This window comes from Salmo trutta, chromosome 4 (genome assembly GCF_901001165.1).
Source record: "Salmo trutta chromosome 4, fSalTru1.1, whole genome shotgun sequence".
NCBI lineage: Eukaryota > Metazoa > Chordata > Actinopteri > Salmoniformes > Salmonidae > Salmo > Salmo trutta.
Window position 1 is genome coordinate 66,954,842 of NC_042960.1, and position 17,425 is coordinate 66,972,266.

General features: G+C 36.6%; 2 protein-coding genes across 6 annotated transcripts in view; one reads left to right on the forward strand and one right to left on the reverse strand.

Moving 5' to 3' along the window:
- The window catches only part of epx (eosinophil peroxidase), a 30,744-nt gene extending 25,434 nt beyond the window's left edge, over positions 1-5,310 (forward strand). The window contains exons 16-17 of the mRNA XM_029751874.1: positions 3,382-3,484; positions 3,712-5,310. Coding sequence (XP_029607734.1) covers positions 3,382-3,484; positions 3,712-3,766 — 158 coding nt within the window. The 3' untranslated portion in view covers positions 3,767-5,310. The remainder of the gene's footprint in view (positions 1-3,381; positions 3,485-3,711) is intronic.
- Positions 5,311-9,052: 3,742 nt separating this feature from the next.
- The window catches only part of rab3il1 (RAB3A interacting protein (rabin3)-like 1), a 42,514-nt gene continuing 34,141 nt past the window's right edge, over positions 9,053-17,425 (reverse strand). For 3 of the 5 annotated variants that reach the window (XM_029751876.1, XM_029751875.1, XM_029751879.1), the window contains 5 exons: positions 14,234-14,346; positions 13,698-13,721; positions 12,619-12,718; positions 12,335-12,401; positions 9,053-12,150 (listed from right to left, as the gene is read on the reverse strand). In XM_029751876.1, coding sequence (XP_029607736.1) covers positions 12,065-12,150; positions 12,335-12,401; positions 12,619-12,718; positions 13,698-13,721; positions 14,234-14,346 — 390 coding nt within the window. In that variant the 3' untranslated portion in view covers positions 9,053-12,064. The remainder of the gene's footprint in view (positions 12,151-12,334; positions 12,402-12,618; positions 12,719-13,697; positions 13,722-14,233; positions 14,347-17,425) is intronic. The other 2 variants (XR_003878016.1, XM_029751878.1) reach the window with 2 other exon arrangements.

Below are 17,425 nucleotides of genomic sequence, written 5' to 3' on the forward strand. Positions count from 1 at the left end.
TCATCAGACGTTAATCAATACTAATGTGTCTGATCATCAGACGTTAATCAATACTAATGTGTCTGACCATCAGGCGTTAATCAATACTAATGTGTCTGATCATCAGACGTTAATCAATACTAATGTGTCTGACCATCAGATGTTAATCAATACTAATGTGTCTGATCATCAGACGTTAATCAATACTAATGTGTCTGACCATCAGGCGTTAATCAATACTAATGTGTCTGATCATCAGACGTTAATCAACACTAATGTGTCTGATCATCAGATGTTAATCAATACTAATGTGTCTGACCATCAGACGTTAATCAATACTAATGTGTCTGACCATCAGACGTTAATCAATACTAATGTGTCTGACCATCAGACGTTAATCAATACTAATGTGTCTGACCATCAGACGTTAATCAATACTAATGTGTCTGACCATCAGACGTAATCAATACTACATCAGAGTATCAATAATGTGTCTGACCATCAGACGTTAATCAATACTAATGTGTCTGACCATCAGACGTTAATCAATACTAATGTGTCTGACCATCAGACGTTAATCAATACTAATGTGTCTGACCATCAGACGTTAATCAATACTAATGTGTCTGATCATCAGACGTTAATCAATACTGTGTCTGATCATCAGACGTTAATCAATACTGTGTCTGACCATCAGACGTTAATCAATACTAATGTGTCTGATCATCAGACGTTAATCAATACTAATGTGTCTGACCATCAGACGTTAATCAATACTAATGTGTCTGACCATCAGACGTTAATCAATACTAATGTGTCTGACCATCAGACGTTAATCAATACTGATGTGTCTGACCATCAGACGTTAATCAATACTAATGTGTCTGACCATCAGACGTTAATCAATACTAATGTGTCTGACCATCAGACGTTAATCAATACTAATGTGTCTGACCATCAGACGTTAATCAATACTAATGTGTCTGATCATCAGACGTTAATCAATACTAATGTGTCTGATCATCAGACGTTAATCAATACTAATGTGTCTGACCATCAGACGTTAATCAATACTAATGTGTCTGATCATCAGACGTTAATCAATACTAATGTGTCTGACCATCAGACGTTAATCAATACTAATGTGTCTGACCATCAGACGTAATCAATACTAATGTGTCTGACCATCAGACGTTAATCAATACTAATGTGTCTGACCATCAGACGTTAATCAATACTAATGTGTCTGACCATCAGACGTTAATCAATACTAATGTGTCTGACCATCAGACGTTAATCAATACTAATGTCTCTGACCATCAGACGTTAATCAATACTAATGTGTCTGACCATCAGACGTTAATCAATACTAATGTGTCTGACCATCAGACGTTAATCAATACTAATGTGTCTGACCATCAGACGTTAATCAATACTAATGTGTCTGACCATCAGACGTTAATCAATACTAATGTGTCTGACCATCAGACGTTAATCAATACTAATGTGTCTGACCATCAGACGTTAATCAATACTAATGTGTCTGATCATCAGACGTTAATCAATACTGTGTCTGACCATCAGACGTTAATCAATACTAATGTGTCTGATCATCAGACGTTAATCAATACTAATGTGTCTGACCATCAGACGTTAATCAATACTAATGTGTCTGACCATCAGACGTTAATCAATACTAATGTGTCTGACCATCAGACGTTAATCAATACTAATGTGTCTGACCATCAGACGTTAATCAATACTGATGTGTCTGACCATCAGACGTTAATCAATACTAATGTGTCTGACCATCAGACGTTAATCAATACTAATGTGTCTGACCATCAGACGTTAATCAATACTAATGTGTCTGACCATCAGACGTTAATCAATACTAATGTGTCTGATCATCAGACGTTAATCAATACTAATGTGTCTGATCATCAGACGTTAATCAATACTAATGTGTCTGACCATCAGACGTTAATCAATACTAATGTGTCTGATCATCAGACGTTAATCAATACTAATGTGTCTGACCATCAGACGTTAATCAATACTAATGTGTCTGACCATCAGACGTTAATCAATACTGATGTGTCTGACCATCAGACGTTAATCAATACTAATGTGTCTGACCATCAGACGTTAATCAATACTAATGTGTCTGACCGTCAGACGTTAATCAATACTAATGTCTCTGACCATCAGACGTTAATCAATACTAATGTGTCTGACCATCAGACGTTAATCAATACTGATGTGTCTGACCATCAGACGTTAATCAATACTAATGTGTCTGACCATCAGACGTTAATCAATACTAATGTGTCTGACCATCAGACGTTAATCAATACTAATGTGTCTGACCATCAGACGTTAATCAATACTAATGTGTCTGACCATCAGACGTTAATCAATACTAATGTGTCTGACCATCAGACGTTAATCAATACTAATGTGTCTGACCATCAGACGTTAATCAATACTGATGTGTCTGACCATCAGACGTTAATCAATACTAATGTGTCTGACCATCAGACGTTAATCAATACTAATGTGTCTGACCATCAGACGTTAATCAATACTAATGTGTCTGACCATCAGACGTTAATCAATACTAATGTGTCTGACCATCAGACGTTAATCAATACTAATGTGTCTGACCATCAGACGTTAATCAATACTAATGTGTCTGACCATCAGACGTTAATCAATACTAATGTGTCTGACCATCAGACGTTAATCAATACTAATGTCTCTGACCATCAGACGTTAATCAATACTAATGTGTCTGACCATCAGACGTTAATCAATACTAATGTGTCTGACCATCAGACGTTAATCAATACTAATGTGTCTGACCATCAGACGTTAATCAATACTAATGTGTCTGACCATCAGATGTTAATCAATACTGATGTGTCTGACCATCAGACGTTAATCAATACTAATGTGTCTGACCATCAGACGTTAATCAATACTGATGTCTCTGACCATCAGACGTTAATCAATACTAATGTGTCTGACCATCAGACGTTAATCAATACTAATGTGTCTGACCATCAGACGTTAATCAATACTAATGTGTCTGACCATCAGACGTTAATCAATACTGTGTCTGATCATCAGACGTTAATCAATACTAATGTGTCTGACCATCAGACGTTAATCAATACTAATGTGTCTGATCATCAGACGTTAATCAATACTAATGTGTCTGACCATCAGACGTTAATCAATACTAATGTGTCTGATCATCAGACGTTAATCAATACTAATGTGTCTGACCTTCAGAAATGACCTTTTATATTTGGTAACACTTTAGTACTACAGATTGAATAGAGTCCTTAATAAACATATTGAACAAGTGTTCCTCTGTCTGTCTGTGGTGTGTTCCAGACCTGGACCTGTCCTCCCTGTCTGCAGTCTCAGTGATCTCTGCAGTAATAGCTGTGGTTGGTGGTGTGGCCATCATGTTGGGCATACTGGCCTGTTGTAGAAGGTACGTCATTATAATGATGTCCAGGTGATAACGGTCATTGTAATGTATCAGGGTTGGGGTCAATTTCATAATGTCCTTGTCAATTCAGGAAGTAAACTGAAATACTATGTCTTATTTCATTCATTGAAAAGTATAAATACTGACCCCAACCCTGGTAGATGTTGCTTAACAAATGTTATGTAACATTTCAAAAACTGTATATATCTTTTCTTTTTTTATTCTTGCAGGTATTTTCCAAAGAAGCCAGAACCAATAAACAGAACCGATAAACAGAACCGATAAACAGAACCGATAAACAGAACCAATAAACAGTGGTTGCTGTAAGAGGGACAGATAACCAAGCGACACCTCTGGAAATATAGTCCTTACATATTTCATTACATTTTAGTATTTTGTTTTAAAAATGTGACATATATCCCAAAAGTATGCACTTGAATGTGTTGATATTAAAACGTAACTTCAGATTATTTGTTAGATAATAACCTGGAAATAAGAAATAACTGAATTGTAACCTCATTTTAGACCACAGTCACATTATATATAAAACCTCAAAGGTCTGACTCAAAGTGTAGAAAGTAATTCACTGTATTTGGTGCATATGTCCCGCCGTACAGTATTTGGACAGTGACAATTTTTGTTGTTGTATTTCTGTTTAGTGACATAAAACGACGCAATACATTATTTGCCATTCATTTCTATTGGCCACAAAAAAAATTCTGAAACACAACCAAAACAAACAGCAAATGCATCCAACAAGTTTAAGTTACAAGCTTGATGTTGTTATTGTGTGATAGGAATATGGGACCAAATACTAAACTATACAAGCTTGATGTTGTTATTGTGTGATAGGAATATGGGACCAAATACTAAACTATACAAGCTTGATGTTGTTATTGTGTGATAGGAATATGGGACCAAATACTAAACTATACAAGCTTGATGTTGTTATTGTGTGATAGGAATATGGGACCAAATACTAAACTATACAAGCTTGATGTTGTTATTGTGTGATAGGAATATGGGACCAAATACTAAACTATACAAGCTTGATGTTGTTATTGTGTGATAGGAATATGGGACCAAATACTAAACTATACAAGCTTGATGTTGTTATTGTGTGATAGGAATATGGGACCAAATACTAAACTATACAAGCTTGATGTTGTTATTGTGTGATAGGAATATGGGACCAAATACTAAACTATACAAGCTTGATGTTGTTATTGTGTGATAGGAATATGGGACCAAATACTAAACTATACAAGCTTGATGTTGTTATTGTGTGATAGGAATATGGGACCAAATACTAAACTATACAAGCTTGATGTTGTTATTGTGTGATAGGAATATGGGACCAAATACTAAACTATACAAGCTTGATGTTGTTATTGTGTGATAGGAATATGGGACCAAATACTAAACTATACAAGCTTGATGTTGTTATTGTGTGATAGGAATATGGGACCAAATACTAAACTATACAAGCTTGATGTTGTTATTGTGTGATAGGAATATGGGACCAAATACTAAACTTTTCACTACTTTAATACACATAAGTGAATTTGTCTAAATACTTTTGGTTGCCTAAAAGTTAAATGTACAAAAAGTGCTGTAATTCCTAAACGGTTTACCTGAAAATTCCCTCAAATTAAAGCTGCCAGTCGGCACTGTCAGCTTTGAAATCCAAATTGCTGGAGTACAGAGCCAAAACAAAACAACATGTGTCACAGTCCAAATACTTGGATATCAGTGTATTTGTCTGTTCTAGTCAACGTGTTTGAAGCTCATAAACATGAACAAGCTAACAGCATTAAAGGGCATTACAGTTTAAAAATATATATATATATGTTTTGTCGTCACATACACCGGATAGGTTCAGTGAAATGTGTTGTTTTACAGGGTCAGCCATAGTAGTACGGCACCCCTGGAGCAAATTAGGGTTAAGTGCCTTGCTCAAGGACACGTCGACGGATTTTTCACCTTGTCGGCTCAGGTATTTAAACCAGTTAGTATCCGGGAAGAAACACTAGTCCGGAACACTTGTTCAAAATCTTGAAACGCATGTCCCCGTTCGGTACCTATGATAGCTTTCCTGACCAGTAATGCCATTCTGAGAGTGACAGGTCGCATTCCAGGCCGACTATAGGCAGCATTTAATGGTTTGCGTGTCAAACTGCTATATCATATGATCAGTCAGGCAACTGCAATGTAGTCAGTCTGGAATGCCGTCGGCCACATTTATGATTACCAGTATGTTCTTGGATCTCTGTGCCATATTCCCCTCCCTTCAAACCTGTTTAGCAACAACTGTGGGTGTGGGAGGGAGTTGACTGGAGGCTTTTTGTATTAGAGGGTAACTAACCATCCACTTCTTCGTAACAACCTAAATCTAGTGACCTGCCTGGGCCCTGAGGTCAAATATGTCTCTTTACTGGAAGGATTCCACAGTACATGATTTGTAGGCTACTTCAGGCAGGGCTTCTGTGGGTTAAAGCCACACTAATGCTGAGCGATTAACTGGCATTTCGGTTATTTTTCATTTTATAAACAACTAATTGACAGATGTTGGTTCAATGATTTATTTTCCTGTGAGCTCAATGCACACCTTGAACAGTTTCTCTAGAGATTAAAAACAGATCCAGGCTGAACTCTGCGATGTAGTAGGGAGTTGTAGTTTCCAGCAGGCCAATATTCTTCATAGTTTATCGCAGAAAACGTGGTAATTAACTACAATGACCATAATCCATTGCACACCTACTTGTCCGTTCTGTGTATATTTTATGCCTGCTACAGAAGAGACAAAAGAATGCATGATCATGAGGGCATATTGAGATGAGATGATGACTTGGAATTAAATAAGTCATCAAATGTAATGTACACAATAACTGAAATATTTTATTAAAGGTAAAGTAATTGTGTTACAGCATTCAACCCACATAATGCATAGTGCATTTAATGTAAAAAGATATCGAATTCGAAAACAGTGATTATTTTTTAAATAATCGAACGGACACCAAACCGACCTCAAAAAGCACTAATCGCTCAGCACTAAGCCATACTTTTTAATTTGTGCAAAGTGGGCAAGCAAGGCACCCTAAAAAAATGCAGGCAATGGAAGCAAATGCATCACATGGTATTTTCACATACAAATAGAACTCAGGTCTCGATCTCTGAAGCGTTCCAGATCTCTGAAGCGTTCCAGATCTCTGTAGCGTTCCAGATCGCTGAAGCGTTCCAGATCTCTGAAGCGTTCCAGATCTCTGTAGCGTTCCAGATCTCTGAAGCGTTCCAGATCTCTGTAGCGTTCCAGATCGCTGAAGCGTTCCAGATCTCTGTAGCGTTCCAGATCGCTGAAGCGTTCCAGATCGCTGAAGCGTTCCAGATCTCTGTAGCGTTCCAGATCACGTGATAGAAATGTTAACATAACAGCAGTCTCCACTATCGCGGGAACATTGTCTTTACATTTAAATCACACTGTAACGCTGAACTTCAGCAATACGGATTGAATAGAGACCTTCATTTCTATGATACATCTACATTACTTTTTTAAACTTTTTTTTTTAAACATGATTTGAGCATATATCATTTGCCATGACTAATCATTGCAGATTCAAGAGACTATAACAGAGACAGCAGACTAGACCAGACACAACTCACTGGTCACTATATATTTACTATCATTCTACAGCGTGACCGTGTGACTCTTGGAGAATACGATCATACTGGTTGTTATGTTGCCGTGATATGACAAAGATTACGAGCTCATAACATGACTCTCTCAACCAATCAGATCGAGCCTTTTCGCTAGACCCGCAATAACATCTGCTAAACACGTATGTGACCCAATTAAAAATGTTATTTGTTTTTTGATCAAGCGTTTAGCCAACGTCCGCATCGCCGCTGTTTTGGCGGTCGGAGATGGAACTGCGTTTAGAGCTGTCGAAGCCACACCCACCACCAAGTTCAGAACGAGAAAGTATAGGCTATATAGAAATAATGACGCTCAAATTGAAAAATCATTAAACAAAATAATGACGTGTAGATCACATTCCAGTGTTCGAAGTTGTAAACATGGGATTTCTCTTAATGAGACTCTATGCAGCCAATGACAATGTCCACTTTAGGTATAATGCTGGGAGCTGCTTGTTGATTTCACAGCTCTTAACGCAGTTGTTCCACCTTTCTAATAGTAATTCTGAGTTTAGTGAGCCCCAAACTTGGTGGGTGTCAAAATAGCTAGCCGTGATGGCCGAGCTATGTACTCAGAATATTGCAAAATGTGCTTTCACTGAAAAGCTATTTTAAAATCTGACACCGCGATTGCATAAAGGAGTTCTGTATCTATATCTACGTTTATCATGAGTAATTCAGTAAATTCACCAGAAGTTTTCGGTGGGTATGCTAGTTCTGAACATCACATGCTAATGTAAAAAGCTGGTTTTTGATATAAATATGAACTTGATTGAACAAAACATGCATGTATTGTATAACATAATGTCCCAGGAGTGTCATCTGATGAAGATCATCAAAGGTTAGTGCTGCATTTAGCTGTGGTTTGGGTTTATGTGACATATATGCTTGCTTGGAAAATGGCTGTGTGATTATTTGTGTCTATGTACTCTCCTAACATAATCTAATGTTTTGATTTCGCTGTAAAGCCTTTTTGAAATCGGACAATGTGGTTAGATTAACGAGAGTCCTATCTTTAAAATGGTGTAAAATAGTTGATTGTTTGAGAAAATTGAATTGTGGTATTTTAGTTGGTTTTGTATTTCGCGCCGTGCGATGCCATTGGCTGTTGGCTAGGGGTTCCGCAGGCGGAACGGGGTTCCGCTAGCGGAACATCTGTCCTCAACAGGTTAACGCAGTTGTTCCACCTCCGACACTGTCAAAATATCAGCTATGCAGATGTCGGCTAAAGTGGATCTGATTTGAATCGGGCCCTAAGGCTGCGTTTATATAGGCAGCCCAATTCTGATATGTTTTTCACTAATTGGTCTTTTGATCAGATCTTTTCACATCAGATCTTTTCATATCAGATTTTTCTGAGCTTTTAGCATGTTCTGCACTGACACAAATGACTGATGATTGGCTGAAAGAAATTGATAAGAAGATTGTGGGAGTTGTTTTGTTAGACTTCAGTGCAGCTTTTGATGTCATTGATCATAACCTTTTGCTGAAAAAACTTGTGTTATGGATTTCCATCCTCTGCCTTATTATGGATTGAGAGTTAACTATCTAATAGAACACAGAGGGGTTTTCATTTATGGAAGCCTCTCTCATGCACATTCAGTTGAGTGTGGTGTACCGCAGGGCAGCCGGTTAGGGTCATTATTGATTTCTGTTTTTACAAATGACCCTCCACTGACCTTGAATAAAGCCTTTGTTTCTATGTACGCTGACAACTCAACAGTATACAAGTCGACTGCAACAGTAAAATAAATAACAGACACTTAACATAGTGCTCCAGTCAGTTATAGAATGGGTAACTAGCAATAGGCTGGTGCGAAATAACGCAAAAACTAAAAGCATCATTTTTCGGACAAATTACCCAATCAACGCTAAACCTTGTTTCGATCTTTTATTGAATAATGTGGCTATTGAGCAAGTTGAGGAGACTAAACTGCTGAGTGTAACCCTAGATAGGAAGCTGTCATGGTCAAAACATATACTCTGATTGATAAAATGGAAAGAGATCTGTACATGATAGGGAGTTGCTCTATCAAAGTGTCAGTCTCTCCTGGCTCAAAGTTGAGGAGAGATTGACTGCATCCCTATTGGTCTTTGTGCGAGGTGTTGAAGGTACCAAACTGTCTGTTCAAACAGTTGGCACACAGTTCGGACACTCATCGGTACAACACAACACATGCCACCAGAGGTGTCTTCACAGTCCCCAGGTACAGAACAGTGGCTGGGAAACACACAGTATTAAATAGAACCATGACTACATGGAACTCTCTGTCACCCAGGTAACTCAAGCTAGCAATAAAACCAGACAGAAGAACACCTTATGGAATGACAGGGACTGTGAAGAGACAGACATTTTGATATATCTTATATTGTAATCTGCACTGTACTATGCATTAGACCTAGATACTGCGTGTTATGTACTCATATGAAGGCTGTGTGTGAAGTTTTTAAATGTATGTATTTAAGTCCTTGACTAATAATGTTCTTTCTGTACTATGTATTGTTTCCTGTGGACCCCAGGAAGAGTAGCTGATGCTTTTGCAGCGGCTAATGGGGATCCTAATAAATACCAGGACCAATTAGTGGACAAAAGATCAGAATCTGGCTGCCTGTGTAAATGCAGCCTAAGAGGAAAGCAGTTACTATATTGCACGTTCAGACATGAATAGTGTTCATTTAGTTTGATAAGGCTTTTGATGCAAGCTATGACTAATAAACACAACAGTATATGGCTATGTATCCATGCAAAGCTTTGTACACACCTGTACATACCTATGTATCCATGCAAAGCTTTGTACACACCTGTACACACTACAGTATATGGCTATGTATCCATGCAAAGCTACACCTTATTTGGTCATGTATGGCTTATACATTATTATTATTATACAAAATAGTAGAGAATTTGAAATTACATGTTACAGGAGTGCAACTACAACTGTCATTTTAAAGCGATTATATTTCCCAACTAGATAGTTATATAAAAACGGAATACATTGGGAGTGTTAGGGAGAGGGAGAAACAACTTATTGCTAAATCATCCATCATTCCATTATGTTAAATAACAAAATGACTGTAACCTCTATTTCTAGGATAGTCATTGCTAAAACTGTCACAGCATCCAGAATGAAGACGAGGATATTTGAGAAGACTGAATAGGCTTTATGTTCAGGACTTTTATTTCTGGTACCGTGCAACTGCAAGTCGCAGCTCCTATTCACCAAGTCAAATTCTGGGTATGTGTAAATGTTCTTGGCAAATAAAGTGAATCTGATTATTTTTTTTATTTTTTATTTTATTTAACTGAAGTACCTGAATGTAACGGCATGTGCACACACTATTTCTGAACTGGTTAGTACTAAACAGCCTAAATGCAGCTATTTTCTTTATCCACACTCAGAAATCTGCAGAGTGAATCCCTGCCCTTCTATAACCCATTCTAACTACAGATATATTTTCTGTATAAGCCATGCAAGGCATTTACAATGTAGTGCAAGAATCTATCAAGGTTGAGGCAAAGTAAGAGGTGGTCTGGTTTGCTGCAATGGTTCTACGGAGAGAGGAGACAACAGTGGTTCTACGGAGAGAGGAGACAAGTGGTTCTAAGGAGAGAGGAAACAGTGTTCTACGGAGAGAGGAAACAACAGTGGTTCTAAGGAGAGAGGAAACAACAGTGGTTCTAAAGAGAGAGGAGACAACAGTGGTTCTAAGGAGAGAGGAGACAACAGTGGTTCTACAGAGAGAGGAAACAACAGTGGTTCTACGGAGAGAGGAGACAAGTGGTTCTAAGGAGAGAGGAAACAACAGTGGTTCTAAGGAGAGAGGAGACAACAGTGGTTCTAAGGAGAGAGGAGACAACAGTGGTTCTAAGGAGAGAGGAAGCAACAGTGGTTCTAAGGAGAGAGGAAACAACAGTGGTTCTAAGGAGAGAGGAGACAACAGTGGTTCTAAGGAGAGAGGAAGCAACAGTGGTTCTAAGGAGAGAGGAAACAACAGTGGTTCTAAGGAGAGAGGAGACAAGTGGTTCTAAGGAGAGAGGAAACAAGTGGTTCTAAGGAGAGAGGAAACAAGTGGTTCTAAGGAGAGAGGAAACAACAGTGGTTCTAAGGAGAGAGGAAACAACAGTGGTTCTAAGGAGAGAGGAAACAACAGTGGTTCTAAGGAGAGAGGAGACAACAGTGGTTCTAAGGAGAGAGGAGACAACAGTGGTTCTAAGGAGAGAGGAGACAACAGTGGTTCTAAGGAGAGAGGAGACAACAGTGGTTCTAAGGAGAGAGGAGACAACAGTGGTTCTAAGGAGAGAGGAGACAACAGTGGTTCAAGGAGAGAGGAGACAACAGTGGTTCTAAGGAGAGAGGAGACAAGTGGTTCTAAGGAGAGAGGAAACAAGTGGTTCTAAGGAGAGAGGAAACAACAGTGGTTCTAAGGAGAGAGGAGACAACAGTGGTTCTAAGGAGAGAGGAGACAACACCTAGGGGTAATGCAGCAGTACTGGAGGGTATATATGGCACTGTGTGAATGAAAAGTGAGCAGCATAGTTCTCCTGAGGGCTCCATCCGGTTTCTGGGTCCCGCATGTCCTCCTGAGGGCTTTTCACACTACTGAGCCAAACTGAACTGAGCCGAGACAAACCAAGCCAGCCCAGCTCGGTTTGGGTTGTCCCGACAGTGTGAAACCGGTACAGGTGATCTGACTCTCAAATCGTACTGTGTTCTCTGTACAGTTGATTGGTGACTGTCTTCTAGCCCTGGGCCGTGTTCACTGGGCACGAAGAGGAAGAAATCAGCTAATTTTCATTGTCCGTTGCACAACATTTTGAAACGTTTTGCTACGGTGTGCCCTAATAAACACGACCTAGGTCTACGGTGACATCTCCTCCCATCTGTCCTCCTATTCCTGGTCTGTGAGGTAGAAGCCCAGCTTGGCCACAGTCATCTCCCTCCGTAGACGTGTCATCTCCCAGAACATCTGCTCCGCTGGGGGGGGGGGGGGGGGGGGGGGACAAAGACATGAGTGTTGAAATGGTTTCAGAACGCCAGACAGATTTAATGTCTGCATTAATAACAAAGAACTTATTGCCACTGTCATTTTTCACTGTTAAAATGGGTCTATTGTTGATCTCTCTGTGTCCATCTTTTAGAAGGGGGACGTCAGACTTACCATCATGTCTAACCAGGCCCTGCTGAATATAGCGGATATAGGTGAAGAAGTTACACACGGCTGTGATCTAGAGGGGCGGAATTGAGGAATGGCTCACACACACACTTCCAAACAAAAGTTCTCTCACATAGGCCTACATGATAAAAGTATTTATAAACACAAAAAAAGTAGTCATATTTATATGTCTATAGATGTTGAAGAGGATAAGTGAATACATACTTTTTATTTTCAAAACATTTTGAAATACATTTTTCAAAAAAACAACAAACATGGTTGCTAGGTACCCGTGCCCTGCTGGAGGGAGAGATATAGTAGTAACTCTCTTCGTCACCCAGTTTGATTTGGTGCTTACAGGAACGGGATATGCCGCTCAACGCACACTTCCTGTTATAGAGGCAGAGAAAAAAAATTAAAAACACCAACTAATTTATGGAATTCTACGGCTTCGGGTTTCACGGACACAAATTAAGCCTAAACATGTACTTAAAAGCACTTTGAAGGGAGATTCTCCACTGAGCAAGTTCTTTCGTCCAGGACTAGGCTTAACCTGGGTCTGGGAAACCGGCAATACATGTAGAAGACATGACAACATGATTGTTAGTTGTTTAACATCAGAAAAGGAACAAATAAAATGGCCTTAAAAGCTGAATACTGGACAGATATGGAGTCGCTTCCTCCACAGATGGAGTTCGTTACATCTGAGAAATGTTAGGTATATTAGACTACAGACAAGCTGGGAGGACAGACATGATGCCTTACAAGACCTGTGTATGTTAGACTACAGACATGATGCCTTACAAGACCTGTGTATGTTAGACTACAGACATGATGCCTTACAAGACCTGTGTATGTTAGACTACAGACATGATGCCTTACAAGACCTGTGTATGTTAGACTACAGACATGATGCCTTACAAGACCTGTGTATATTAGACTACAGACATGATGCCTTACAAGACCTGTGTATGTTAGACTACAGACATGATGCCTTACAAGACCTGTGTATATTAGACTACAGACATGATGCCTTACAAGACCTGTGTATGTTAGACTACAGACATGATGCCTTACAAGACCTGTGTATGTTAGACTACAGACATGATGCCTTACAAGACCTGTGTATGTTAGACTACAGACATGATGCCTTACAAGACCTGTGTATGTTAGACTACAGACACACTGGGAGGACAGACATGATGGCAGTGAACAAGACATGCATGGCAGGACAGAGTGCTGGAGGGCATTCTGATGAGAGAGAGGAAGGGGTTAGCATACAGGACAGTGAACAACAGAGCACAGAACAGTTTGTTGTTAGTGGAAAAGAAAAAAGGTAATGAAATGATTCGCTCCTAAAGTTACTTACGTCTCTACTGCTGCCTTCAAGCCACTGGGGAAAATAATTCAATCAACATTTGATTAGCAAGCATGAGGGGAAGCAGTACCACATTAGCAGTGTAGCCCATTGATTCAGCTCATTAGGACTCAAGAGAAAAACCCCAAAAAAACCAAAACAGATTTGAAGAGAAAAACTAAACTAATCCATAGAAAGTCAGACCAATCAAGTTTGCATAATTTGTCATGGAGTCATGAATAATGATATTCATTATAGATGACAGGTGTAATTGTGAAAAGTCACCAAGAGGAGAGAGAGAGAGATTGTGTTGATTTGAGCATGAATATTAATTGAATGAGAACGAGAGACAGATGGGTGTGGTTCAGTTGTGATTACTGTTGTCATGACCAATATCACAATACTCTGAAGTATCACAACAAGGAAACAAAACATGAAACGGACTACATTTTCAGAGGAAAACAGTCCCAATGTTTGAAATAAAAACAACCTTAAAACATTATAATAAAGTTGTGATAACGTTTTAATAACATTGAGGGATAACTCACTTGGGCCCGCCACACTCTATGGCGTTGGCTTTGACCATGGGTAAAGCTGACATGGCCACCGGCTCGATGGTTAGAGAGTTGTTCTCCACTGCACTCTGTACTGACTGAGACAACTGTGGCCCAGAGTCACAATGCATTAATACAACAACAAACTATACATGCACACAAAACCCTTTCCCCGCCCGACACACGTACATGTATTAACATATTATGCTAATAGAATAGTTACGGTATTCTATTATACTAATATAATAAGTATGGTATTCTATTATGCTAATATAATAGTTACGGTATTTTATTATGCGAATATAATAGTTACGTATTCTATTATGCTAAAATAAGTAATAGTATTCTATTATGCTAATATAATAGTTATAGTATTCTATTATGCTAATAGAATAGTTATAGTATACTATTATGCTAATATAATAGTTATAGTATTCTATTATGCTAATATAATAGTTATAGTATTCTATTATGCTAATAGAATAGTTATAGTATACTATTATGCTAATATAATAGTTATGATATCCTATTATAGTATGCTAATAGAATAGTTATAGTATACTATTATGCTGATATAATAGTTATGGTATCTATTATATTATGCTGATAGAATAGTTATGGTATACTATTATGCTAATAGAATAGTTATGGTATTCTATTATATTATGCTAATATATTAGTTGTGGAGCGGCAGGATGGCCTAGTGGTTAGAGCGTTGGGCTAGTAACCGAAAGGTTGCAAGTTCGAATCCCCGAGCTGACAAGGTACAAATCTGCCGTTCTGCCCCTGAACAAGGCAGTTAACCCACTGTTCCTCGGCCGTCATTGAAAATAAGAATTTGTTCTTAACTGACTTGCCTAGTTAAATAAAGGTAAAACATTTTTTTTTTAAATGGTACTGTATCCTATTCTGCTATTTGAATAGTTATGGTATTCTAATATAATAGTTATGGTATGGTACTATTATAATAATTATGGTATTCTATTATATTCTGCTATTAGAATAGTTATGGTATTAGAATAGTTATGGTAATAGAATAGTTATGGTATTAGAGTAGTTATGGTAATAGAATAGTTATGGTATTAGAATAGTTATGGTATTAGAATAGTTATGGTAATAGAATAGTTATGGTAATAGAATAGTTATGGTATTAGAATAGTTATGGTAATAGAATAGTTAGAATAGTTATGGTATTAGAATAGTTATGGTAATAGAATAGTTATGGTATTAGAATAGTTATGGTATTCGAATAGTTATGGTAATAGGAATAGTTATGGTATAGATAGTTATGTAATAGAATAGTTATGGTATTAGAATAGAATAGTTATGGGTAATAGAATAGTTATGGTAATAGAATAGTTATGGAATAGAATAGTTATGGTAGAATAGTTTGGTATTAGAATAGAATAGTTAGAATAGTTATGGTTAGAATAGTTATGGTATTAGAATAGTTATGGTAATAGAATAGTTATGGTAATAGAATAGTATGGTATTAGAATAGTTATGGTAATAGAATAGTTATGGTAATAGAAAGTTGGTAATAGAATAGTTATGGTATTAGAATAGTATGGTATAGATAGGAATAGTTATGGTAATAGAATAGTTATGGTATTAGAATAGTTATGGTAATAGAATAGTTATGGTATTAGAATAGTTATGGTATTAGAATAGTTATGGTATTAGAATAGTTATGGTATTAGAATAGAATAGTTAGAATAGTTATGGTAATAGAATAGTTATGGTATTAGAATAGTTATGGTATTAGAATAGAATAGTTAGAATAGTTATGGTAATAGAATAGTTATGGTATTAGAATAGTTAGAATAGTTATGGTATTAGAATAGAATAGTTAGAATAGTTATGGTAATAGAATAGTTATGGTATTAGAATAGTTATGGTATTAGAATAGAATAGTTAGAATAGTTATGGTAATAGAATAGTTATGGTATTAGAATAGAATAGTTATGGTAATAGAATAGTTATGGTAATAGAATAGTTATGGTATTAGAATAGTTATGGTAATAGAATAGTTATGGTAATAGAATAGTTATGGTATTAGAATAGTTATGGTATTAGAATAGTATGGTATTAGAATAGAATAGTTATGGTAATAGAATAGTTATGGTATTAGAATAGTTATGGTATTAGAATAGTTATGGTATTAGAATAGAATAGTTATGGTAATAGAATAGTTATGGTATTAGAATAGTTATGGTAATAGAATAGTTATGGTATTAGAATAGAATAGTTATGGTATTAGAATAGTTTATGGTATTAGAATAGTTAGGTATTAGAATAGAATAGTTATGGTATTAGAATAGTTATGGTAATAGAATAGTTATGGTATTAGAATAGAATAGTTATGGTATTAGAATAGTTATGGTAATAGAATAGTTATGGTAATAGAATAGTTATGGTAATAGAATAGTTATGGTATTAGAATAGTTAGAATAGTTATGGTATTAGAATAGTTATGGTATGAATAGTTATGGTAATAGAATAGTTATGGTAATAGAATAGTTATGGTAATAGAATAGTTATGGTATTAGAATAGTTATGGTATTAGAATAGTTATGGTAATTAGAATAGTTAGAATAGTTATGGTAATAGAATAGTTATGGTATTAGAATAGTTATGGAATAGAATAGTTATGGTATTAGAATTTATGGTAGAATAGTTATGGTAAAGAATAGTATGGTAATAGAATAGTTATGGTATTAGAATAGTTATGGTATTAGAATAGTTATGGTATTAGAATAGTTATGGTATTAGAATAGTTATGGTAATAGAATAGAATAGTTATGGTAATAGAATAGTTATGGTATTAGAATAGTTATGGTATTAGAATAGTTATGTATTAGAATAGTTATGGTATTAGAATAGTTATGGTAATAGAATAGAATAGTTATGGTAATAGAATAGTTATGGTAATAGAATAGTTATGGTAATAGAATAGTTATGGTAATAGAATAGAATAGTTATGGTAATAGAATAGTTAGAATAGTTATGGTAATAGAATAGTTATGGTATTAGAATAGTTATGGTATTAGAATAGTTATGGTATAGAATAGTTATGGTATTAGAATAGAATAGTTATGGTAATAGAATAGTTATGGTAATAGAATAGTTATGGTAATAGAATAGTTAGGTAATAGAATAGTTATGGTATTAGAATAGTTATGGTAT